This window comes from Ylistrum balloti, unplaced genomic scaffold (genome assembly GCF_031769215.1).
Source record: "Ylistrum balloti isolate Yb309-2 unplaced genomic scaffold, AGI_CSIRO_Ybal_v1 Utg369780, whole genome shotgun sequence".
Lineage (NCBI taxonomy): Eukaryota > Metazoa > Mollusca > Bivalvia > Pectinida > Pectinidae > Ylistrum > Ylistrum balloti.
The window spans coordinates 469722-497580 of NW_026781969.1; the positions used below are offsets into that span (position 1 = coordinate 469722).

The 27859-nt window shown below is 34.2% G+C and overlaps 1 protein-coding gene across 1 annotated transcript; it reads left to right on the forward strand.

Annotated features, from left to right (window-relative positions):
* Positions 1–3998: 3998 nt before the first annotated feature.
* Positions 3999–27300, forward strand: LOC132544101 (synaptotagmin-10-like). Its single transcript, XM_060207669.1, has 6 exons — positions 3999–4193; positions 10368–10551; positions 11238–11375; positions 20586–20908; positions 24635–24758; positions 26990–27300. Exons 1-6 carry the CDS (start codon positions 3999–4001, stop codon positions 27298–27300), a joined length of 1275 nt encoding a protein of 424 aa, XP_060063652.1.
* Positions 27301–27859: the final 559 nt, after the last annotated feature.

Consider the following 27859-nt stretch of genomic DNA (forward strand, 5'->3'; position numbering starts at 1 on the left):
CACAACACAATCGCACATTTCCTCTATCGTACATACATCGTGCGCACATCGCATATCGAGAAACGATGTGCGATCCCACAACCGTAACATTACACATTACAATATTGTTTTGTAATATTGGAAAACGTTGGAGAACTGGGAACTAGGACATTGTGGAAAACTGAAGTATATTTACATTGGACACTTCGAGGAAATAACCGCCTACAACATCAGTCACAGTTGGAGAGCATCACTCTTGTAAAACGTTTAACATCAGACAGAGAGATATTGTGGGAAAAACCCCACCTCGCAACAGCAGGCAGTGTTGTAACAAGGTAACACTGGTTTTGTTTACAGTTAGCGCTATATCAGAAATTCTGACTTCTCATATCCTGTGAATATTAGTGGGAGGACACTGTTAGAGGCCAATACGCTAATAAACTGTTGATATTAACGAAACACATTGATCTAGTAGCATTGGGAGAGTTATTATTTGAGAGCCTTTTGCAATGTTCGAGAACACAGGACGTAGACTATGCTGGTAGATATCTTTTCTCCGAATTTTTTCATGTACACGTCATCGACATAATTATTTTTTCTTAATTATGAAATCATTCACCCTTTAAAATCATGGAACCATTTGGGATATTGCACCTCTTGTGATGGTGTCATGGTTTTCGATATGAATTTCACCACATGAAGATTCCGTTTCAGTCGCCTTGTAGCTTTCAACAATTTAAGCCCCTCTAAAAGATTTCTAGAAGAGCAATATAGGATACAGCTTGATTTTGGCTATAGTGTACCTTTTTAAAATGCGTATTGAACTTTGGTAATCACAGGTGTCTTAAGCCCAAACGTAAAGGCCAACCTGAGTGATTTGACAAATCGATTTTAAATTATTGTGAAGTCAAAGTGAACATTTGTGACAGTTTGATGTAAACACGGCCACGCGTTTGCTAGTAATACATATATTCAACAAAAAAAGAAAGGTTAACATGTTTCCTTGGCGAATACCTGTAAATGAGTGAAAACAAAATGACGTTTATGCAATATTAGAAAATGGTAATGTTTTACATTACAAAATCCAAGCGGGTTACCAAAATCATTCAAGCGTGAAAGTCTGTATTAGCGAAAGAGCTGCACGAGGTTTTCTGCCACTAACTTGTATCTTCGCTTGAATTTCATAAACATTCAAACTGACAACTGTTCCTTAGATCCTTAGGACTCAGAAATCACCGAATCTTGCTATCTATCAACTTTATCATTATGCCCCGGCTGTCACAAGTACAGAGAAAAAGGGCTGTAGGCATGATCCAGGCTGGGGAGTCTCGCTGTCGAGTTTTGGTTGCAGTGTTAAGACAATTTGCCAGTTGGTAAGTCGTTTAAACCAAACTGGGTCAACATCCGATCGTCCCCGACTCGTACCAGGCTTGTTGTGTTAAATTGCCATTTAACTGGCATTTGATATCGGGACGAAATTTTAAGACCAGTGGTTCTACCATTCTTAAGACGCCATGGCGTTGGCGCCATTTTTCAACAGGATAACGTACCAGCGCACACCAGTCGCGTCAGCAGAACTTTCTTGCAGCAGAATAACGTACAGATGTTAGATTGGCCATCTAAATCACCTGATTTGTCACCGATTGAGCATGTCTGGGACGTTCTTGGGCGACGCGTGAGAGAACGTCAAAATCAGCCGTCAGACTTGCAGGAGCTGGCCCAAGCCTTGATCGCTGAATGGAACAACATCTCTCCTCGAATTATCCGCCGGTTTACGAGTTCCATGCGACGACGCTGCAATGGTGTTTACTTCGCAAGCGGTGGCCATACCCGTTACTAATGGTGTTACCTTTGAAATTGACCCCAACGTCCTTTACAGTCGAATAAAATCAACTGAACGCAAAGTTTTATAAAGAACCATGACTGCAGTTTTATCAGAATTGATCAATTACTTTATTCGTACATGATTGGTAAGGATTTATAAAGGATTAATTAATTTATCACAGAATAAAGTAGTGTTACCGTTCTTTTTTGTATATATTCGATTACTACTGATTTTGATCTTTAACCGTATGTCTTTATGTAACACAGCTATTCCCCGTTTAACAAGGCGTGTTCACTAGGGAAACATGTCGGAAGATATTGTATGAAATGATGTATTTTGTATTGCTGTATTTCAAAACGAAATGTTACTTGTGAGTTAGCGTTACTTGAATGCATGATTTTGTTCGATGCTATATGTAATTCATTATAAAGGCATCCTTTCATTCATATTCAAATATACGTCAGGTATGGAAGGCTCTAGGTTATTCGACAGTGATAAAAATGAATCCAGATCTTTGATCAGTGTCCCTTATTTATTATAATATTGGGAACCATAAACTGTGAAAAACAATTGTGTAAGCCTGATATCACTGTGAGTAGGTCCTGTGGTCATAATTGATTACCGATATGACTGATTTTAAATTGTGTTATTGCTGCAGAATTCGACCGGAAGCGGATATGGACAATTACATCTCACTTTCATGATCGCTCGGAATGAATCTTACCAAACGTTGATACTGAAGTAGAGATTTGAGAATTATGTGGAACTTTATACCATGATTACCATATCGAAGAGCTACTACACCACTTGTCCTTTCTTGGTCTCAAACAAACTATTTGTATGCTGTTCAGCTGTATTTTCGTTGTCAGAATCCTTTGGAATATGAGTGGCTCTTTAATTGGATGAAGCCATAGGATTAAATTTGACATCCGTACTTGATTAAGAGATTTATTATGTTCGTTTAAAAATAATCGATCTCTGCTTGTGTGATCAAAAATACAAAGAACAAAAATAGAATTGATTGCTGGCAGAATGCTAAGATTGTTCTATGCCCTGAAAGTCAGTCACGACACTTTAGAAAAACACAGATTGTGTGATAGCATCAAAATATTGAATCACAACATTGTTCAAAGGAACATTGTTACATAATAACTACAATGACATTCATGAAGGAGCGAGATATTTGATTGCTCTCGTTCATCGTCACATGAAGTCGACTACATCGTGGGCGGAACAATTTCAAACGAAAGACGACTCACCGCTTAATGATGAAAAATCTCATAGGCCCAGTTTCGCTAAACTCATTCCGTAGTCTGTATATCTAATTAAACATCACAGATAATCCATTATTGCTATATTCGTCAAAGGAAATATTTTTACGATTTGACTTTAATACAAATAACATACAAAATAATACTGGAAAACTTGTTCATTTCCGTATCTCCCAGATTGCAATGCTCTTCAATAAGTTTTATAATACACTGTAAAATCATATATTTTCATGGAATTCTATTTACATAATTTCTTTTTCTAAAAAATTGCTGTTTCTCGGGCACTTGATTTCGACGATAAACACAGCTTACTACATCATTGACAGATGAATTCGTGGATTCAAAATACTACCGAAATCGTGGAAAATAAAACCCACTTAAAAATAACGATTTTACAGTAAATACAGTATATGTAAATCAATGTTAAACTCGTCCCATAATGACGTGTATCTTGTATACAGCTTATTTTACACAAATGGACGACGTAACGTCGTGTAAAATGTATCTTAATATAGACGACGTAATTCAACACATGGAACGAAAGGCACTCTGACCTTCTACACAATTTATTGAATAAGCTGCAAAGTTACAACTGTACAGTTAGGAATCATCATTTTTTATTAGGAAAAATATTCACACTAGAGCATTTTACACTATTGATGTGAAGGATTTGTCACTATCGATGTGAAAGTTATGTCACTATCGAGGTAAAAGTTTGTCATTATCGAATAAGTAGGGTTTTCAGTTCCTTTCTTCTTAAAATCAGGTGTTATTTTAAAAAAATTGTTTATACTGAAACCAATATTTTCTTCGTATATTGATTAAGCAACAGTGAAATATGTCTAACTTTCTTTCTGTTGTTCTGTAATCAATTATATTTCCAAGTAATGATGTCGCGATGGTTCCGTTGCAGCGGTCTGTAGATGAGGATGGTGTCAGCTGTCGTTCTGGGTGTTGTCTGCGGGGTCACAGGGGTCATTGTCGCCACCGTCATCGTGGTTATTTGTCGTCTGTACAAACGAAAATATCGTCACCGAGCATGTGTTCCACCGTGTGGCTATGACGCAGTTGGCGATTATAAACCTCCATCGCTGATGTCAATATCGTCAGGATCCCAGGTAAGTCCGCAACAGGTAATACCCATTTAAATGTATCAGGATCAAGGTAAGTCTGCAACAGGTAATACCCATTTACATGTATCAGGATCCCAGGTAAGTCTGCAACAGGTAATACCTATTTACATGTATCAAGATCACAGGTAAGTCCGCAACAGGTAATACCTATTTACATGTATCAAGATCACAGGTAAGTCCGCAACAGGTATAACCTATTAACATGCATCAGGACCCAGGTAAGTCTGCAACAGGTAATACCTATTTACATGTAGCAGGATCAAAGTGAGTCCGCAACAGGTATAACCTATTTACATGTAGCAGGATCAAAGTGAGTCCGCAACAGGTAATACCTATTTACATGTATCAGGATCCCAGGTAAGTCCGCAACAGGTAATACCTATTTACATGGATCAGGATCTAGGTTAAAACTTTCACTTTGAGATCACAATTGCGAAAGATGTTCATTTTGTGGGAAACAATGTCTTAATTGAAAGAGTCAAACACCAAAATTGTTTATGTATTTAAAGATTAACTATCAAATTACCTTTCAACTCGGGTAAATTAAATAACTGCTTAAAGTATACCAGAGTTTAATTTACAGAATAGAAAATTAAAACCTGTATTCATATCATTTCTTCATTAAAGTATAATTTCGTTTTTTATCCTTCCAAAGTTAATAGACTCAAAAATACTGAAAATTCAGTTTGTCGGTCTGAAGGCCACCAGGAAGAAACACCTACAGTTTTAGTTTTTTCTGATACCATAGCAACCAGATCGTTAAACAAGTCTTCGAAATGTCACATATATTCATATATCATTTTAGAAAAAAAATCAACGTGTATTCTTATGGGATTCCGTGAAAGTCAACCTCAAACGAACGTCATTTCGCGGAGTCACTTTAAAAAGAACAAGATTCAAACCCAGTTTCTAATATAACAATATTACGCAGAAGTCCTTCATTCATAACGTCATATCATTAGACAATCACTACCTGGGAGGTTCCCGATTTGTCCACTTTTAATTGGACAATGAAAAAGGTTGTTTATGGAGACATTGACAAATCGATTATAGGCAGTTCCCCACTAAACATAACGTTCACCTTAGTTCACTTACCTGTGATTTTACAGGAGTGGACTCTTACCGGAAATGCTATATCAGGGCGGCATAATACTGTATTATACGTCAATGCTATACTTGTTTTTAAAGACGTTTTTCTAAGTTCATGAAATAACACAAAATACAGTCATATAAAACTGATACGATTATGCTACACTTCATATAATAGAATATGAGTTCTTATATCACAACCAATATTTCGCTTCTGTTGATATTACAAACCTGGAGAAAATGTTCTGATATTATACATAATATTACAACTGTTGACATGAAATATGTACAATAAAATTACATTTCGTTATGCAAATTACATGTAATATTCCATTTTTGGCATGGTAAGCATACCAGGATATTACATTTATTAATACATATAATTGTATATTAATTTCTTACAGGGACGTATAATACAAAGTGATATCATACGTCCCTGATTTCTAGATACATATGAAAAACAATAATATAACATTGACTGATATGATGAACAACACAGGTACAAAAAATGCATGATATAGATACATATCTTAACAGTTAAGCACATTACACTTTATAGTAAACACTTCAGAAGGAGTTCTTTCCAAGTGCAGATAATGTGATGCTGCGTTTGCGTACTACATGATGTTTATCCTCTGAATCTGAATCCTTTAGATGGGTCAGTCTGTTGTTGCTGTTTCGGTATTGTTTCTCAAGAGGTCTTGTTGCTCCTCTAGTATCGTTCTGTATCCTGATAATTTCGTTGGCGGCCTGAATATATAGGAACACTCTGATCATGGTGTATATTATGTGGTGTAATTGACGTACCCTCTTCTTAAACTTCCCATGCCATGCTACCAAATGTTACATGGTGTGAGGTATCTGTCCAAGGATGCTAAGGGTAGCACAGGAGTGAAGGCAACAACACTTTCTATTTGATCGTTCTCTCATACAAGTTGTTGATGTCCGATTTGCTGGGGTTTGATCCAGATGCAGTAAGTAAAGAGAGATAAAGGTATCCCTTGGATGGTCATTCCTGGAAACATATGGTAAGGCGTTGTGGCTTGTTCTCTCCAAGTCAGAAAAGTTTGTTATAGGACGCCTAGAGGGAGGTTTAAGTCAGTCGTGGTCGTCTTTAGTGGAGTCAAAAGCGGGTCTACAGCTGCTGGGATTTTGAACCAGTTGTAGCATGTAGACACGTTCATCGCTACTAATTATTTAGCGCAGGCATTTGCATTAGGTAGATGGCTTCGGTAATTAAGCAATATAAATAAACATGATTAAATAAAAAAAAATTACTTAAATTGTTCTAATTTAGATATATCATGTTCAAAATAGATCTTAAATTTGAATTAACTTTAGCCTTCAATGAATTGAATATAATGAATTATAAAAAAACATTCATTTTGTCGTTATTTTCGGTGTTAAATTAGCAGTGAGTAAGATTACATAACACGTGATTTGTTTTTACCTCTCAATGAAATTCTTGTCATTTTATATGTTATCAACTTCCAACATATGCTAGATTGCACAGGTAACAATACGTAAAACACGGGTAAAAACACAGGTAATACAGGTAAATTAATCTGAAATAGACTATACCGTCCCTACTACATTCCTTTCTTACATGTTATTTTAAAACGAGGGGCAAACAAGGATACGGCTCATTATCCGTGTATGATGATGATCAGAATAACAAGGGTTATACAGTCAGTGACATAGGCATCATAAAGACAGATTGAAGGTCTGGATGGTGTAGTCTTTCTGTTGTGGAGTGAATATATAGACTCTCAGACAGACAATGGCACACACAGACTGTAGTTCCCCGTTTCCATAAACATCGCGACAATTCATGCCTTATTTGATGATTGTCTTCCTTTAAAGAAATCCAATTTTGTTTGCCACTGTCATTCTTCTTTGTGGGGTTGTTCGATTTACTCACACAACGCAACTCGTGGACAAGGTTGTCAACATCAGTCGCTGTCGAAAGTCGGGCAGGTGGCACCTAAGTACAAGTATCAAGCCTAACGAGAAGAATTCACGCAGATGATACGTTTGATACCACTGATTTGTCATTATGATATATTGTGGGTAATAATTGTCCAGACGACATATATAATTCTCGGTATTTCAGCACGTAAACAGCTTTATACCAGGCAAGGCTTGTAGTTTGATCCGTCTCATTAGGTTGAAGCCAAGTAAGTGTCTCAAATTTACCGTTGGGGATATACAAACAAAACAGCCCTAATCTTTCTGACATAATATGTCTTCAGTGTAAAGCGTGTGCATTACGTACATTAAATATACATGAAAATCGAACTACACGACCGAAAAGATAAAATATCTTTAAATCCCCTAAAAAAGAGAACAAAGACACAAAATGGGTACGCTTTACTCGGAAATGATATTCCCACAGATGCATAATCCCATGTACAGTGCCAACTCGAAAAGACATTATGTACATCACAATCGCCGAATCTATTAGTATCACGTGGAAATGTCAGAAAGCTGATCACCGTCAAATTTCTCCCACTTCCGACACAAAAAAACTTATAAAACAACAAAAATGGGAACAACTGGACAACCGTCCGAGGAGCAGAACATACCGAAAATCGTTGATCAAACAACAACAAAATAACAATTTGTATAGAAGATCCCAATATTTCCAGAATGCCCTACCCCACCTATGAATTAATTAGTCAAGAAGTTGTTTATTTCATTTATGTGTTAGGAAACGGTTTAATTTCTCAGAGATAAGATATACGTGGATAAACCTTAAATATGTTTTACTGAACTTTTAACACTTAATTTCTTTAGCAGGTGAACTTACATTAATAAGGTATGCCCAATAGTCACGATAAGACAGATTGGATAGAAAGAGTTTCTAAATTAAGATTTAACTTTTGACCTCTTCATTTACAATCATGTCAGTAGTTTGGCTTGAACTTGATCGTGATTGTCATCACCGCGTTTAATCAAATACATATTGTGAATGAATATTTGATACATGTAATCATTAAATCTCGAGTATAATGTTCCTTTTGTCTATAGCAGTGTAATTAGTTCCGAATATAAACCTACAAGAGCCGTGAAAGCGTTGCGGCGTTCTTTACTGCACTACAACATGACAGAAATGTTGGAGACTTCCTAATCAATATTACTCTCATCGAAATCAAAGGTTTTGCAGACAGTTGCTAGCATTTCATATCCGTACCTTTTACAGAAATGTCTTGATTTAATAAGACAGACAGACTGTCTTCATTTCCACATTTTCATTGAGATTATAAGCTTATGTAGTGCAGAATATTATGTAAAGATGGATATTACTTAGTAAAGATAAGAATAATTTAACAGTCCAATGCTTTCATGATTTGTTCTGATATCTTTTCATTCATTTTCATGTACATTTAAGGTATCACTTTCGCTAAGCATTTCATCATCTTCGCCCATTCATTTCATATTATTTGACCGTTTATCAAAAAATTAATCCCGTTTGTTCTCTCTCACTCATTTCGGCGAATTTCACGGAGTCGTGTTCCCGCTGTACAGTTAACAACTGTTTCTAGAAATAAATTCCTTTCGGCAAACGGAATATGACATTCTATCATAAAATTAACAACAATGTCAGTGACATAGTTTGCAAACGACAGAAACAGCTACTGATATGAACAACATATTTATTAATTCGGGCACTATTGCCATGTTTCCTTAACATCATATTAAGATCGTTTCAACGAGGGGTGCATTTCTCGTTTCACAAGGATTCTGGGGAAATGTGCAGAACGTCATTTTGTGTCGAGCGTCCCCTTCCATTTAATCTCCTCGTACGTTTGTTTCACTCTTATATACTGTTAGTGTCATCTCGTATGTAACTGTATTTATATCAATCAGTTTGTGTCCGGCTGCTGACATGTTTTATCGCATTATACATAAACTATGTTAAAATGTGAGGAATAATTTAACTAGGTTTCCTAATCTTAAACAGTGCATTCCGAAAAATAAAGCAAAACACGTTATTTCTCTTTTTCTTTCTATCAATTCAAATATCGAATTTTCTATAACACACGTATAAATTCGTTTTCTTTAACCTTGGTGGGATACATGTACCTTAAAAGGTAATACTGTGCACATGATGGTATAGTTTTTAACAAAAAACATGTTTTATATAAATTCAAGAGACGGATTAACGGTGTTACCTATATTTTTATCCATCAGCATTATAGAAAATTCAACATATTAAGGCTAATAGCAAATGCTTATTCAATAAAGTAACATAAAAATGTCATAATAGACATGCATTGGTTCGCCTCATTCAAGTCACTGTAACGTTTACATCTGTCGCCGCTATACAACACTCCGTGGGTAAAGCGATTTGTGTTAAGTCTGTATTGAGGAGCAAATGTTTTTCTATACTACAAGCCAGACTAAAACCTTTTTGATAAAATACCGATTACACACATTCTCGGAGTGACCAGTAAGCTAGAGACTGACGACGTCAGAGTATTAATCCTAGAAGGTATGTCTGTGAAGCTATCTGTCTGATAGGGTCATGGGGGTGTGTCTCAACAGACTCCTATATGGTATAGCTGAGGAGGATGTGGAAGTACTGACTGGCCCAAGGGTACTCGCTAATTACACTAGAGGAGAGGTAATTACTAACACGAAACGGTCACTATTCTGAAATGTGGAAAATATTTACCCACTCTTTGTGGATGTAGACGTGGCATAGTGTGTATTGGATACTTTACCGGGAACATGTTCAATGTACACATATGTAGTTGTTTCTTAAGCTGTCTGTGTCTGAAATTATTTAAGCCTGGGCTTAGACGGCGATTTCTAAGAACGAATTTTAGGAAACAAGAGGCGAAAAAATATAGCCTCGAGTGTCACTGCTAAAGGAAAGACCATATTAGCATCATTACAGTAGAAAATGAATCTGATTTATATAATTTTCTCCTATAAATACTTGGACAGTTCTTCCAGATTTTACACACTTGCAAGATAAATCTTTGTTACTGACGTAAACTAGATTATCGACATGCTGGCTGATCATAATTTTGTTAAATTGGATACTCTTTTTACTTGTTTTAGGACGTACAGCTGACAAAGGAACACCGCACAATCCAGCCTAGGTCAACGTCCATCACCTCTCGGACAAGTATCTCCACCATGTCTCGTGGTAGCATAAGAAGCGACACTCTTACGGAGGAAACAAGCAGTATTAGCGCACGAAGTGACACGAGTGTTGACAGTTGCATATTTGACCCCTCGTTTGGTAAGTTTTTCAAAGGTTTTTTTTTTTTTAAATGTACTGCCTTTAGACGTTTTGTCAATGTGACACATCAGTATTCTTACAATTTCTCGCCTGAAAATGTGGGATCTTCCTTGTTCGGGATGGAATGTCAAATACATCTATGAGTGCTAACTGAATTACTATAAAATTGAGAATTCTGTAAGTTCATAACATTTCTGTGTCAGTTTTGAATTCAAATCATCTGCAGGAGGAAATCTCGAGACTTATAAAAGCATTTTCCCCCGTATTAAGATTAAACAGATTTACCTTGGATTTCAATATGCAGTTCCACCTGGTGTTATTGCATGTATTTCTAGAATACAGATTAACACTTCATAACATCGTGTACCCATCGTCGAGTTGAATTGCCCTTTGCAGTATTTATCATGACACTCATTTACGGATTATTATCGCTGTCTCACGGTATGCTTCATCTGCTACAATATCATTTTCAAATTGCTGTGTCTTATAAACGATCGGTCAATGTAATTCACAGTTATTTTCGCGACGTTGAATGTCCACGTGACTGAGGAATGTAAGTATATAATACTAATTCTATCGATCACCTGCTTTCTACCTTGTATGTGTGCGCTAGGTGTAGCGGACTATTTTTTAGAACTCTTCATAAATGCCAGTTACAATAGAACCTACTATGAATCTACCCATAGGTGCGATCCGTCCTGACCTGTACCCGCGCAAAGATGCTGTCCTCCAGCAGTCATCGGTGGACCAGAACCTCGGAAGGCTTCATATACGTCTCAAGTACGACTTCCGAACATCTGATGTTATCATTCACCTGATTGAAGGTATTTAGCATTATATATTAATTGTACATACGAGGGAGGACATCCTTACTTGCGATGTTTGTGGAACAGAGTTCCTTAAACATTGCGTCTACCGCTTACATCAACTTCTACTCTTAAATATAAAAATGGCGCAGTATGTTTCCATTGATCAGAACAGTGATCTAGACATTGTGACACCGTAGCTTTGGTCTTTGGTGCAGTGCTTGGTGTCATTAGCACATCTTGTAGTTGTGTTCTAGATCATCCTATTCTCATTCAGGAAAGTGACATTACTAACTTGGAATGAACAAGATAAGAAGACGATTCTGGAACACGAAATCTTATTCACATTAGACATTTTCTTGGTCTCCATTCAAATCAACCATGTGTTTATATTTTTACTCATTTGGTCGAATTTGAGTTTTGAAGTAAGATTCTGTTGGCATGCCGTATTTTCTAGTCTTATTCTTTTTTTTTATATTTTTTTTGTATGCGTTTTTGATTTTTGTTTTTGTCTTTTTAATTTTTAATTTTAATTATTGAGGGTTTTCCTCACTATTGATTAACCTAATTATTAACAGAGACTAAACCTACCTACAAAGTGAATACTCCTAATAGGTTTTTTTATTATAAATTTGGCTTTTAGTTCGCTTCAATGTCTTAATTCCAAATTTTAACAACGTTGTTTCCGGTTTACAAACGCACAATACGGAATTTTAACATGGAGTGAACGACCTTAATTATCAATATGTAATACGTAGTATTCATTGTAAAAGTCGTACATATGTTCGGTATCAATATTACATATCACCACTCGCTAAAATGTTATATAGAAAGGGCATGATGCTGGTGATGACCATTCCTACTGTAGTTGTATTAACACGCCTTGATTTTAATTATACATTAATGAACGTTCTTGCTTCTTCATCGATGGCACCCACCATGTAAATATTAGTCAACCAGAAGTAACACCATGCTAATATTAGTCAGTCAGTAACATCATGTAAATATTAGTCAATCTGAAGTAACACCATGTAAATATTTGTCAATCTGTAGTAACACCAGTAAATATTAGTCAAACAGAAGTAACACCATGTAAATATTTGTCAATCTGTAGTAACACCATGTAAATATTAGTCAACCAGAAGTAACACCATGCTAATATTAGTCAGTCAGTAACATCATGTAAATATTAGTCAATCTGAAGTAACACCAGTAAATATTTGTCAATCTGTAGTAACACCATGTAAATATTAGTCAATCTGTAGTAACACCATGTAAATATTAGTCAATCTGAAGTAACACCATGTAAATATTAGTCAATCTGAAGTAACACCAGTAAATATTTGTCAATCAGAAGTAACACCATGTAAATATTAGTCAATCTGTAGTAACACCATGTAAATATTAGTCAAACAGAAGTAACACCAGTAAATATTAGTCAATCTGAAGTAACACCATGTAAATATTAGTCAATCTGAAGTAACACCAGTAAATATTTGTCAATCAGAAGTAACACCATGTAAATATTAGTCAATCTGTAGTAACACCATGTAAATATTAGTCAATCTGAAGTAACACCATGTAAATATTAGTCAATCTGAAGTAACACCATGTAAATATTAGTCAATCTGAAATAACACCAGTAAATATTAGTCAATCTGAAGTAACACCAGTAAATATTTGTCAATCTGAAGTAACACCATGTAAATATTAGTCAATCTGAATTAACACCATGTAAATATTAGTCAATCTGAAATAACACCAGTAAATATTTGTCAATCTGAAGTAACACCAGTAAATATTTGTCAATCTGAAGTAACACCAGTAAATATTAGTCAATCAGTAACACCAGTAAATATTAGTCAATCAGTAACACCATGTAAATATTAGTCAATCTGTAGTAACACCATGTAAATATTAGTCAATCTGAAGTAACACCATGTAAATATTAGTCAATCTGAAGTAACACCATGTAAATATTAGTCAATCTGAAGTAACACCATGTAAATATTAGTCAATCTGAAGTAACACCAGTAAATATTTGTCAATCTGAAGTAACACCAGTAAATATTTGTCAATCTGAAGTAACACCAGTAAATATTTGTCAATCTGAAGTAACACCAGTAAATATTAGTCAATCAGTAACACCAGTAAATATTAGTCAATCAGTAACACCATGTAAATATTAGTCAATCTGAAGTAACACCATGTTGATATTAGTCAATCTGAAGTAACACCAGTAAATATTAGTCAAACAGAAGTAACACCATGTTAAAATTAGTCAATCTGTAGTAACACCATGTAAATATTAGTCAATCTGTAGTAACACCATGTAAATATTAGTCAATCTGAAGTAACACCATGTAAATATTAGTCAATCTGAAGTAACACCATGTAAATATTAGTCAATCTGAAGTAACACCATGTAAATATTAGTCAATCTGAAATAACACCAGTAAATATTTGTCAATCTGAAGTAACACCAGTAAATATTTGTCAATCTGAAGTAACACCAGTAAATATTAGTCAATCAGTAACACCAGTAAATATTAGTCAATCAGTAACACCATGTAAATATTAGTCAATCTGAAGTAACACCATGTTGATATTAGTCAATCTGAAGTAACACCAGTAAATATTAGTCAAACAGAAGTAACACCATGTTAAAATTAGTCAATCTGTAGTAACACCATGTAAATATTAGTCAATCTGAAGTAACACCAGTAAATATTTGTCAATCAGAAGTAACACCATGTAAATATTTGTTAATCTGTAGTAACACCATGTAAATATTAGTCAATCTGAAGTAACACCATGTAAATATTAGTCAATCAGAAGTAACACCATGTAAATATTAGTCAATCAGAAGTAACACCAGTAAATATTAGTCAATCTGAAGTAACATCATGTATATATTAGTCAATCTGTAGTAACACCATGTAAATATTAGTCAAACAGAAGTAACACCAGTAAATATTAGTCAATCTGAAGTAACACCAGTAAATATTTGTCAATTTGAAGTAACACCATGTAAATATTAGTCAATCTGTAGTAACACCAGTAAATATTAGTCAATCAGAAGTAACACCATGTAAATATTAGTCAATCTGTAGTAACACCATGTAAATATTAGTCAAACAGAAGTAACACCAGTAAATATTTGTCAATCAGAAGTAACACCATGTAAATATTAGTCAATCTGTAGTAACACCATGTAAATATTAGTAGTAACACCAGTAAATATTAGTCAATCAGAAGTAACACCATGTAAATATTAGTCAATCTGTAGTAACACCATGTAAATATTAGTCAAACAGAAGTAACACCAGTAAATATTAGTCAATCTGAAGTAACACCATGTAAATATTAGTCAATCTGAAGTAACATCAGTAAATATTAGTCAATCTGTAGTAACACCATGTTAATATTAGTCAATCTGAAGTAACACCATGTAAATATTTGTCAATCTGTAGTAACACCATGTTAATATTAGTCAATCTGAAGTAACACCATGTAAATATTAGTCAGTCAGAAGTAACACCATGTAAATATTAGTCAGTCAGAAGTAACACCATGTAAATATTTGTCAATCTGAAGTAACACCATGTAAATATTAGTCAATCTGAAGTAACACCAGTACATATTTGTCAATCTGTAGTAACACCATGTAAATATTAGTCAATCTGAAGTAACACCATGTAAATATTTGTCAATCTGAAGTAACACCAGTAAATATTAGTCAAACAGAAGTAACACCATGTAAATATTTGTCAATCTGAAGTAACACCAGTAAATATTTGTCAATCTGAAGTAACACCAGTAAATATTTGTCAATCTGTAGTAACACCATGTAAATATTTGTCAATCTGAAGTAACACCATGTAAATATTTGTCAATCTGAAGTAACACCATGTAAATATTAGTCAATCTGTAGTAACACCATGTAAATATTTGTCAATCTGAAGTAACACCATGTAAATATTAGTCAATCTGAAGTAACACCATGTTGATATTAGTCAATCTGAAGTAACACCAGTAAATATTAGTCAAACAGAAGTAACACCATGTTAAAATTAGTCAATCTGTAGTAACACCATGTAAATATTAGTCAATCTGAAGTAACACCAGTAAATATTTGTTAATCTGTAGTAACACCATGTAAATATTAGTCAAACAGAAGTAACACCAGTAAATATTAGTCAATCAGAAGTAACACCATGTAAATATTAGTCAATCTGTAGTAACACCATGTAAATATTAGTCAAACAGAAGTAACACCAGTAAATATTAGTCAATCTGAAGTAACACCAGTAAATATTTGTCAATCAGAAGTAACACCATGTAAATATTAGTCAATCTGTAGTAACACCATGTAAATATTAGTCAATCTGAAGTAACACCAGTAAATATTAGTCAATCTGAAGTAACACCATGTAAATATTAGTCAATCTGAAGTAACACCAGTAAATATTAGTCAATCTGTAGTAACACCATGTAAATATTAGTCAATCTGAAGTAACACCAGTAAATATTAGTCAATCTGAAGTAACACCAGTAAATATTAGTCAAACAGAAGTAACACCATGTAAATATTAGTCAATCTGTAGTAACACCATGTAAATATTAGTCAAACAGAAGTAACACCAGTAAATATTAGTCAATCTGAAGTAACACCATGTAAATATTAGTCAGTCAGTAACATCATGTAAATATTAGTCAGTCAGTAACATCATGTAAATATTAGTCAATCTGAAGTAACATCAGTAAATCTTTGTCAATCTGAAATAACACCATGTAAATATTTGTCAATCTGAAGTAACACCATGTAAATATTAGTCAATCTGAAGTAACACCATGTAAATATTAGTCAATCTGAAATAACACCATGTAAATATTTGTCAATCTGAAGTAACACCATGTAAATATTAGTCAATCTGAAGTAACACCATGTAAATATTTGTCAATCTGTAGTAACACCATGTAAATATTTGTCAATCTGAAGTAACACCATGTAAATATTAGTCAATCTGAAGTAACACCATGTAAATATTAGTCAATCTGAAGTAACACCATGTAAATATTAGTCAATCTGAAGTAACATCAGTAAATATTTGTCAATCTGTAGTAACACCATGTAAATATTAGTCAGTCAGTAACATCATGTAAATATTAGTCAATCTGAAGTAACACCATGTAAATATTTGTCAATCTGAAGTAACACCAGTAAATATTAGTCAATCAGAAGTAACACCATGTAAATATTAGTCAATCTGAAGTAACACCATGTAAATATTAGTCAATCTGAAGTAACACCAGTAAATATTAGTCAATCTGAAGTAACACCAGTAAATATTAGTCAATCTGTAGTAACACCATGTAAATATTTGTCAATCTGTAGTAACATCATGTAAATATTAGTCAATCTGTAGTAACACCATGTAAATATTAGTCAATCTGAAGTAACACCAGTAAATATTAGTCAATCTGAAGTAACACCATGTAAATATTAGTCAATCTGAAGTAACACCAGTAAATATTTGTCAATCTGAAGTAACACCATGTAAATATTTGTCAATCTGAAGTAACACCATGTAAATATTAGTCAATCTGAATTAACACCATGTAAATATTAGTCAACCAGAAGTAACACCATGTAAATATTAGTCAATCTGAAGTAACACCATGTAAATATTAGTCAATCAGAAGTAACACCATGTAAATATTAGTCAATAACACCAGAAGTAACAGAAGTAACACCATGTAAATATTAGTCAATCTGTAGTAACACCATGTAAATATTAGTCAAACAGAAGTAACACCATGTATATATTAGTCAATCTGTAGTAACACCATGTAAATATTAGTCAATCTGAAGTAACACCATGTAAATATTAGTCAATCAGAAGTAACACCATGTAAATATTAGTCAATCTGTAGTAACACCATGTAAATATTAGTCAATCTGAAGTAACACCAGTAAATATTAGTCAATCAGAAGTAACACCATGTAAATATTAGTCAATCTGTAGTAACACCATGTAAATATTAGTCAAACAGAAGTAACACCATGTATATATTAGTCAATCTGAAGTAACACCATGTAAATATTAGTCAGTCAGTAACATCATGTAAATATTAGTCAGTCAGTAACATCATGTAAATATTAGTCAGTCAGTAACATTATGTAAATATTAGTCAGTCAGAAGTAACACCAGTAAATATTAGTCAATCTGAAGTAACACCATGTTAATATTAGTCAATCTGAAGTAACACCGTATTTATATTAGTCGAACAGAAGTAACACCATGTTGATATTAGTGAATCAGACGTGAGATAAAAGACAACAGAACTCATAAGGCACACTAACGAGCATCAAACCCCTCCACTTTCCTATCACACAGAAGATAGAACATTTCCTGAAGAGACCATTATGGCAGCCGTAAAAGCCCTCAAAACTCCAACGAAACTTTTTTGGAGGTCATCTATCAGTCAACTATCTATTAACATTTTCCACTAAAATTGTGATGTCGGGGTCAACCCTTCAAATGAGTAAGGCTCGATTTTGCCTTTCCTGACATAGTAACGTAACAAATTAATGCCTTCAAGTATAGCCGAATCTCTCTCATTAAGAAACATAAATTGTATTAAATGTGCTATGCACTTTGAGAGTCTTTTGTACAATCTTGATTTTAGATTGTAGATACTGCTGGCGGTATTTTAGTCCCCGAGATTAGCCGTAATCTGAATGTCACGAACAGTGTCAAGGTTAAGAATAAACACATGTATTTAACGTTGTTCTTTAATTATCAGTTATATGAATGTAACCCTGGTACGAACTTATAGAATTATATTGCTCGCCTAGAAAAAGAGCTTCGCTTTAGCTCGATCAGTTGGTATCAGACTAGCGAGCCAGAGGTCCCGAGTTCATTAGTGGAGGAATTCAGATAAAATAATGAACTCTGTTATATCAACTTACAATGTACAATAACATTATAATTACGAAAATTGAATCGTGTAACTGGGACACCTCTCCGTCTGTATTATAACTATTCTTTTCACCACTTTGAATTTTCCTCAGTTAACTCCTAGGCTTCCAAACTAATTAGTCTTAGAAATAAGAACAGTTGTATTATGCAGTTTAATCTATTGTTTGTACAATCTATGACAAAGATTTACATGTCGGAATACTTGGCATCATCATTTCTGAACTTTTTCATTTGTAAATCTTTCTGTTGACCAAGTTTTGCCTTCGTTTAGTCGATTTTGAAATATAACTAAGATAGATATGTTATTCTATTGTCGCAGAAATGCATATTATTTGTTACAATTTAAAGGGTTTCAATCGAAAGGATAGAGTCATTTTCTTAAATGGCATAAGCGATCCAGTTTTATCGTTATCTTTAGTGTCATGTTGCTAACCCTCTAACAGAACGAACGTGCTTGATACGGCAAAAACCCCATAGTTCGTGTTTCTTTGCACTTTTAACTCTGCAACTGCAATCATATTGTCTCTGCATGTCGTTGCTTGCGTTCATTTTCTAATGTCCTGTAATATCGGTTTTATAAAACCAACGTGTGACTCGGAGCTTATAACCATGTGGATACCTCTTTAGATGTTACTGTTTACTTCATGACGGTTCTTGTGAATTGTATATCATGTTCTACATTCTCAGTTGTTTGAATCTAGGATATAAAATATTAGAGTTGAGCATTTTGTAATTGTTATGTGTATGCCTAAGCTGTATTTATCATTAAAACTTCTTGGAAAATGTTAGATTGATATAGAAGGATATTTACTTTTTACTTTTTTACTTTTTATGAATGTATTAATTTCTGAATTTTAGTTCATTGTTTGTCGGGATACTATTCTAAAGGCTCTCCTCGATAAAGATAAACCAACGATTCTACTAAATTCACACCGAACAAAAGCCCTTTTGTTACATTTTGTGATATGCGCATATTTTACGTAATATACCGTTATCAGTTTGTAGTATATACTGATATAAATACATTGTCCATGATAGATAGAACGTCGCTCATTAAGGTGACATGATATGGTGACATCCTATTCATCTGACACCCAAATTGTATTCATATTGTCTGTATACTACAAGCTGGTAACAGTTAAACTTTTATACTTGTACTCATATACAATTTTCATCATCCGAAACAAAACAACAATTACCATTACATGTTGAACCAAATACTAACGTCAGCGAGTTCAAATCCATGAAAAGCCGAAATTATTTAGTTCTTTGTGATTATGAATGACAAGCCAACAAAATAATGTTGTCACAAATTAAACTATTTTACATAAAAGTAAACTGTTTAATAATGAAGTATTTTATTTGGTTGTTCGTTTAAAATAAAAGCAGTTTATTGCGCATTGACATTTAATCAAAAAGTGATTTGGTTCACATATTTCACAAGGGGATGTGTCCAGTGTTTTTTCCAGAATTGTTTACGTTTTCATGTCATGGGGGTGGATTGATGTCATTTTCAGAATAGAAATAACCATTATAAATGGAATTCTCTCCTGTCTGTAGGTGAGGTTAACTAATTCTCTGTGTGAACTGTCAGATCGACGTCTGGCAGACAGAGTTGACAAACTTGGTAATCTCGTATATAATGGCGATGATAAGGACTTTAAGGCAAATTAGATAGTTGACAAAAAAATGTTCCGATATTAGTACATACCTTTGTAACGTTATATATCAGTAAATTGTTACCAAAAGTGGCCAACAGCCATTTTTCAATCTATCTAGCTGTATTCCTTCACTGACATAAACACTGCTGATTCTAGTGTACAGCCTGGTACACTACAATTTGGCGATCTAAGGATTTGTAGGCGAATGAAACGTAAAGTGTAACATATGGCAGAAATGGCATATATATATCCATACAGATAATGATGATATGATCTTAATATGGCCTAAGGTCAAGGGTCATTCCAAAAAGGCATCATATCCTGCCATCCACATTATATGAATGGGTTATCATCCTGAATAGAATAGGATTTCATGGTCAAAACAGGGCAATTATTCACTTCCGTGTTCTAAGATTTTGTTTGATTTCGTGCTACAAGTACTTAGTGCGTGTGTGTCTAGGTATGTACATGTGCTCAAACACATTCTAGATGGGATCGCTGTTTCAGATCTCACTGATTTCTCAAATGCACTGTAAATAGTTATAGTAATCTAGCTTAAAAGTAGTGATTTTTTTTCACAGCCCAAGATTTAATATCGAGCGAAAAGGACTCTGATGGAGGGAGCTTCGGAGACCCCTATGTTCGGTTAGCTATTCTGCCGGAAGTGGACGAGCGGATCCGCCAGTCATCTGTTAAACGGAAAACGTGCAATCCATTCTATAACGAATATTTCAAGTTCCCACTGACAATAGATGATGTGCGGGACAAGACTTTAGTGTTTCACATATACGACTATGATAAGTTTTCACGACACAAGATCATTGGTGAAGTACAAGTGGATCTCCGTAAAGTGGACGTGACCAACAGCGTGGAGATGTGGTGTGATATCATAAAACACCACAAGGTTAGTAAAATGTGGACACTGGGTTGGCGGGTTTCGTGTGTAATTACTGTGTGTTAGTACTGGTGCTGAAGGAGTACCCAGGTGTACCCGTATTGTGATCAATATGTTATGTTGTTGTTAAGCTGGCATTACTTAGATCCAGGATGTTTACTTTGTGTGGAAAGGCGTTGATATGTTTGTGTCTTTGGGTTTTGTGTAAGATATATATCCAGTATTGGTCGTGAGGTTTTGTCCTTGTCAGAGGAAAAACATTGCATCCAAACTGACGTCTTAGTTGTATCACAACTGCAACCATTTTAATTCTGTAATTGTGAATGTTCTCATTCGTAATAATACCATGTTATCATTGTTTGTAGGTCTCATTCTTTTGTTCGTCACTGTCACATTGTCATTTCAATTTAAAGTGTGACTTCAAATGTAATTCTCTCTTTGTTGAGATCCTTAGATTTCTCTTTGATGATGGTACATTACTCCATACTCATTTAGTGTTTTATCCGATTTATACGGAGGATCTCATCAATTTCGGAAACTTTCCGAAACACTTAAGACGATTTTTTGTTTAATTCGTTTTGGATTCGTTGGGCTTGGAAAAAACGTCTGTGATGTTTTAATGGTAATGATATTGTATTTCAGCTGTGATATTTTCATATGTTTTAGTATTAATTTCTATATGAATCCATTTGCTATTAAGAAAACTTCTGTAATCTATGCTTGCCATATATCAAAACATAGATTTCTAGTGGATACAATTTTCCAGGAACATGAATTTCTGAGAGACTACGAGACTGAACAGATAACAAATTGAAAATTGATGCATGATCATTTTGAATTTTGAATGCATACTGTGTGGAATGTCGAAATACTGTATCATTTTGTAATGATAAATAGATTATTTAAAATGTCTTTCCTACTTAAATGTGACAAAAAATTGAAAACAGATAATCAATTAAAAAAAATAGGGCAAACAATAGGCAAACAATAGGGCAAAAAGCACAATGAAAAACAAAGCAGGCATGTACTCGGCTATCCTGTTAAGGCGGGATTTACATCGACCATTTTTTCGGGGGATTCAACGTTTCCCTTACATCACTGTTCTACAATGTACATGGTATTCACCGGTCAGTGTTATATTGTAGTTTTCGAAATGCATCGTGGAACAATGTATCTGCTTCTGTAGCAGTTTGATTTTTAGTTAGTTCAGTATCTGAAGAACCTAATTTAAAAAAAAAAAATAATCGAAATCGATCGATGTGTTTAGAAGTTATCAAAGTGATATTACATATACACATAAGAATACATTGATAAAAGATATATAAATGTCTTGAATTGTTCATTTTTAATTTATGCATCCATATATATGTGAGTTGCAATGCACTATACAATAGATTGAAGTGTTTCAGATTTTGTTACTGGTTTCTGTGAAGTGCATGTTTTTACAGTGAGCATATTGTTGTGATTTTATCAGGCTTATTGTTACGGCTGTTGAAGATGATTATCAACTATATTTGGGTACAAATTTAGGTGTAACCATCCCAGTCATAAGACCTTACGGGAAACAAAGGATTAGACAAAAAAATACGGAACTTTGTTATTTGGCCTGTTGACTGTCATGACAACTGCCAATGACGACTTATCCTTGTGGTTTATTCCGTCTAATTTTAGCTTAGCCATGATTGCAGCGATACGGTCTCTATCAGGTTGACGTGTGTTTCCGGTCCGGGTAATGTCTTCTGTCAAATGACCGTGTGATTACCAGTGTTGGTTCGGAACTTATATGCTACCTGTCAGATCGGCAGCGTGTAGGGAAGTTCAGATCCAGTCTACATTCAAGGCTGACACGGGTTATAAGACGAAAATCAATGCAAATAACACCGGTCTATATTACTTTGTACGGTGCGTCCGGGAAACGTCCATCTCTGATGATAGTAAATTGTAAGGTTGTGGTATCATATTACTGTAAGGACCATTTTTTGATAGAATATACTACACATGGAACTTGCATTCAAAAGACAATTTTGACACATTTACAATGAGAATGACACAGGAAACATGTTCCTAGCAACAAAGGTGCTGGCGTTACGTCATAGTGAACGTATTAAAATGTTGACTTTTTTATGTTCAGTTATCACCGGAAGGAGAATCGTTGACTATGGTAATGCTCAGTGAACCATTATGCTAAAATTGTATAAAATGTTGTTATTCACTTGTGTGTCTTTCGTATAATATGTGACGTTGCAGATGATAGACATTGTTGAAAGACTGTTTGTACCCGATGTTTGCCATAATCTATATGGTACGTTTCATAATATACGGTGAACATGTGCACTTGATGGTTTTTAAATATTGACCAAATATATACAAAATACAAAACGTATTTAATTAAAGAGCTAGTCCATCTCTTTATCTTGAATTTCATGTTTCTTTCCATCACGTTGGCTTACTAAGTCACCTTATATCATCACTGACGTTTCCTTGAAGGACGAACAGACGTATGATGCAGTATCATTCATTGTTTGGTTGTGCGATACCTGATTCTAAATAGAAAGATGCTATTCACTTCAATTACAATTTGAAGGCAAGTACATTGGAGTTTTATTAGATAAAAAGATTACTGGTAAACAAACTCCAAAGATACGCTTGCTGTTTTTATGAAAAATCCTCGTCTATTACCTCAGTTTAATTCAATCTAATCGCCTTGCCCACTTACTTTATTGAAAGGACTATAAGCGGAACACCTGCCATTTTCAGGACTTAGATTTGCTTTTGAAGTTTCCGGGAACACGTTTGTCGTGCTCTCGGATTATCAAAAGATGTCTATAAGGGATACCACATGCATTTAAAAGCATGTTCATTAGAACTAACCAAGTAGTTCTTTTAATCCAATAAAGCATTAGATAAAGTGGATGTTTGCTAATAAATAGATAAATAAACAGTAAAAAACAAAGTAACTTGATGAATAATAATAAGAGTAATTATTTCAGGATTATGGCTATCTTCTCTAATCGGCAACATATTCAAAGAGCTTATACATTCATTAATGTGCTGTTTGATTACAATGCTAATGGGATACGGGAGTGTTGTTTATTTTATAATCAACAGACCATAATGCTACCAGAAGCTTCTAACTCGGTGTAACTTAATCCACAGATAAAACGAAAGGAGGAGACAAGAACTAAATTTTATGACAAGAATATCGATTTTCAAATTAAACATATTAAGCCAAATTAGGTCCTAATTTATATTGTTAGTTTGATAGCCGTAAACACTTTGTTGATATTATTATCATAACTGGTAAAGATTGTACAAAATACAGAAGTGAAAAGAAGCTTTTAATTATTTAGAATTAGGTAGAGTAGAACCAAACAATGAATGAAAATGCATCATATAGCTGTTTCGTCCTTCTGTCCTTTTAGGACTCGTAAGTGATGCCAAGGGCCTAAATTTTGAAGCTTCTGGAGCGAATGAAGAAAATATAAAGTTATCAGAAGAAGAAGACAAAATCTAGATGGGAGTTACATGCAGCACAATAATTAAATAAATTCCGTATGTCAGATAATTCTAGAACAACGTCAAGTACCTGTGTATATTCTGAACCGTGTCACTATTCGAGTCAGTTAAAAACGTGGCATGCAGGTTACGGCAAACCTCGAGGAGATGATACATTCAAATGATAAAATCATTGGAAAGTTTGTTCTACTGATCTCGATTTTTCTATGTATATTTCAGTGTACTGGTGGAGATTATGGAGAGGTGCTTTTGTCCCTCAGTTACCTTCCTACAGCAGAGAGACTCACTGTTGTCGTCATGAAAGCCAAAGATCTTCGCATGACCGGTGTTACAGGTTCCTCCGGTAGAGTATAAACATTTTTAAACCCACAAATGCACTTCATAGTGATTTTTCTCATCTACTTATTCGAACTTGTGCATATCTCATCGTGCATCGTTTAAATTGAATCGTACATTTCACCAAAATAATCATGGATTGTATTCAAACCCAAACATTATTACAATTGTGTAAACAAAACAAGCAGACCACACGTGGATTAAACTCAAAACGCTATTTGATGAGCGAACACGATAACATCCGACTTGTGTGACTGTGAATGAAAGGAAAATTTCGGGAGAAGAGTGTTTTACGCACATGCATAAATTAAAACGCCAAAAAAGTAGTTCGTGATTTTTTTAGTTTAATTTCAGATATGATCATTTGCGGTTGCATATTTCAGTTGTTTATTGCGAAGATAAAATCTCTGACTCTGAGAAATATATTTTATCCCGTATTGTATTTCTCAAACGAAGCATTTGCAACATCTAAATCATATTTCTTTCTTTTTTTTTCTTTTTTTTTTTTGTAAATCGGTACTATACATGTGTATATGAACTTCAAGAATGAAGAGTTGCTATCAACTATAATGTCATTTTGTTTATAGAGATTTTACTGTCACAAATAAAATTTTAGAGGCGATGATCATGCTCTTGTCTCTGGATCAAAATGTCATTATCATATAATCTAAGTCCTCAGTCCCTCTCCAAATCAGAACAATGTAGGAAATTATCAATAAGTTATCCGTATAAGTATGTGTGCAAACATTTATAAATGCTGTACATAGAAGTTTCAGTAATTTTCATTTAAATGTTGCTAATTCTATTTCTAATCCTTTTTTGTGCAACAAATCGTGTTTCATTTTCCATGAAGTTTGAAAACACATTATCATTTAACGTACACAATAGCAAATAGCTTCTCTTCGAAATAAAAGCAAACCCGTTTATTTTTCATTTAGTCAAGTGATTTTTATTTTGTAAGCCCTTGGCATGTTCAGTATGTGGAATTCTGAAACAAGGTTATTTTAAGTGTTGATGCAGTATTGTATTATGAATACGTGTTCTAATAATGGAAATAAATAAAATGATGCTATCAGGTAGCAGAGGGATTTTCATGTGGAACGCTACAGTTTGAAATGTACTTGTAGACACAAACATATGAACACTTTAATATATATGTATTAGGTTCTTTAATAATATACACTTGCCTTAATTTCATGTTATATATTAATAATTTTCATTAACTGCATACTAATCACTAGCCCAATATTCAATTTCATAAGAAAGGAAGATAGTGATTTTACATTAGACCAAGTTGACTTGTGATTTGTGAAAAATACAAGTTGGTTGACATGTTTTTCATTAAAATATTCAGAACAGTAAGGGAGAAAAAGTTGGTTTTTACGACGAATTTATTGACAACTGATGTGGCCACTTTATAAAGGTTTAGTATGTTGAATAAGCTGAGGAAACTTCATAAACAAACAAGAGCATTTGATTAAAGCAACTCATTTTGCTTACTGTATAACACCAGAATCAGTTAGTATCACTGACAAACTATAATATTGTATTGATTAACTATCAAAGAAAAAAATATAGATTTAATCCAAAGCGGAAAGTATTTAACAGATACAAAAGTTCAAATATCTGATTTATGTACATCATTCAAGGTGTTATAACATGGCATTCAATTTACATGTATCAAATTAGCATCTGTATACTCATCAGACTGTAGTCTCAAATGAGTAGGGAGCTGTGACTCTATGGTGCGTAAAGAAGTTGTGAATATTATTCAGTAATTATTTTACTAACCGAATAATAATTGAAATTGACATAACAACAGAACGGATAGCTGCAGCCAAAAAAAATCAGATTTGTTTTTGTGCAAATGTGGCATTGAAAAAACCAACAAAAACAATAATTTGCATATAATAGCAGAACCTTTACGAAATAGAGACTGCGGTTAAATTGGACCGCCAACGTTTTTATACTTACACTAATGAAGAAAAGGAAAGTGCCTGTTATATATGGATACCCTGATATCTCCCTCATGAAATCAGTTACATATTTTTTTCAGCATAGAAACTCTCATATCCGAAATATTTAGAAACTACTTGAAAATCTGAATTGAAAACGTAATAATAAATACAATATCTGATTTCACTTTTATCCAATCGCTAAATTAGTAAAGGATTTTGAAAGGATATAACGGACATGAAAATTGATTAAAACCGAGATTCACTTTTGTTTATTTGGCAGACACCTACATCCGTGTGAGTCTGACTGTTGAAGGCAAGAAGGTGAAGAGGAAGAAGACCACGGTTAAACGTAACACTACATGCCCGGTATGGAACGAAGCTCTTGCTTTCAATGTTCCCGCCGAATTACTGCCTAAAGTGAGTCTGGAGGTGGCTGTTATGGATCATCATGACCTCATAGGCCACGGCGACATTGTAGGCAGGTGTATTATCGGACCAGAAAAAGAAGATCAAGAGGGAAAGCACTGGAACGACATGATGCAAAATCATCGAAAGTCAATGGCAATGTGGCACCATCTGCATAAAAGATGAAGACTTTTTGTCAAGTTAATTCATTGTTGACCTTCTAGGCAAACAAGAAACAGGTTCATTTTTGTTTTCATAATGTCTGTAAGAATATGTGTTGGATAATGATAACAGTAGGTGTATAGGCATTTGTTTGTTGGTATTTGATAAAGAACTAATCAGGATATACAGTGGTCTTTGTAAGACAAGGTCATATGATACAGTCTTGTTTAATAAGTCCCATAGTTGCTCCCGTGAGAGCTTTCCCGGTATGGTATTGTGACGATTTGCCCAATACTACATGTACTTTGATTTGAAACAAAAGCAATGATGACATCGGTGTGAGCTTCGTACATCAACTGTTTACGTAGGAACTACCCTGGACATCTGATGTTGCCTTTACATTACGGGAATATCTATGATAATCCGAGTAACATTCTGTTCAGTACATGTTTATTTTCATCCAAATATCATATCAAGTTATAGCGATATGTATTGTTGTGCACATTTCTAGTGCTGGCGTGGTTTGTCTTGGTGGAAACGCTACCTTGTTTTGTTCATGGACGTTATAGGGCATTTTGTGTTA

Excerpts from the sequence above, each read along its gene's own strand:
- LOC132544101 (XM_060207669.1), top strand. The coding sequence starts at position 3,999 with ATGAGGATGGTGTCAGCTGTCGTTCTGGGTGTTGTCTGCGGGGTCACA. Across the intron at positions 11,376-20,585 it reads TATCATTCACCTGATTGAAG|CCCAAGATTTAATATCGAGC; the intron begins GTATTTAGCATT and ends TTTTTTTCACAG. Across the intron at positions 20,909-24,634 it reads ATATCATAAAACACCACAAG|TGTACTGGTGGAGATTATGG; the intron begins GTTAGTAAAATG and ends TGTATATTTCAG.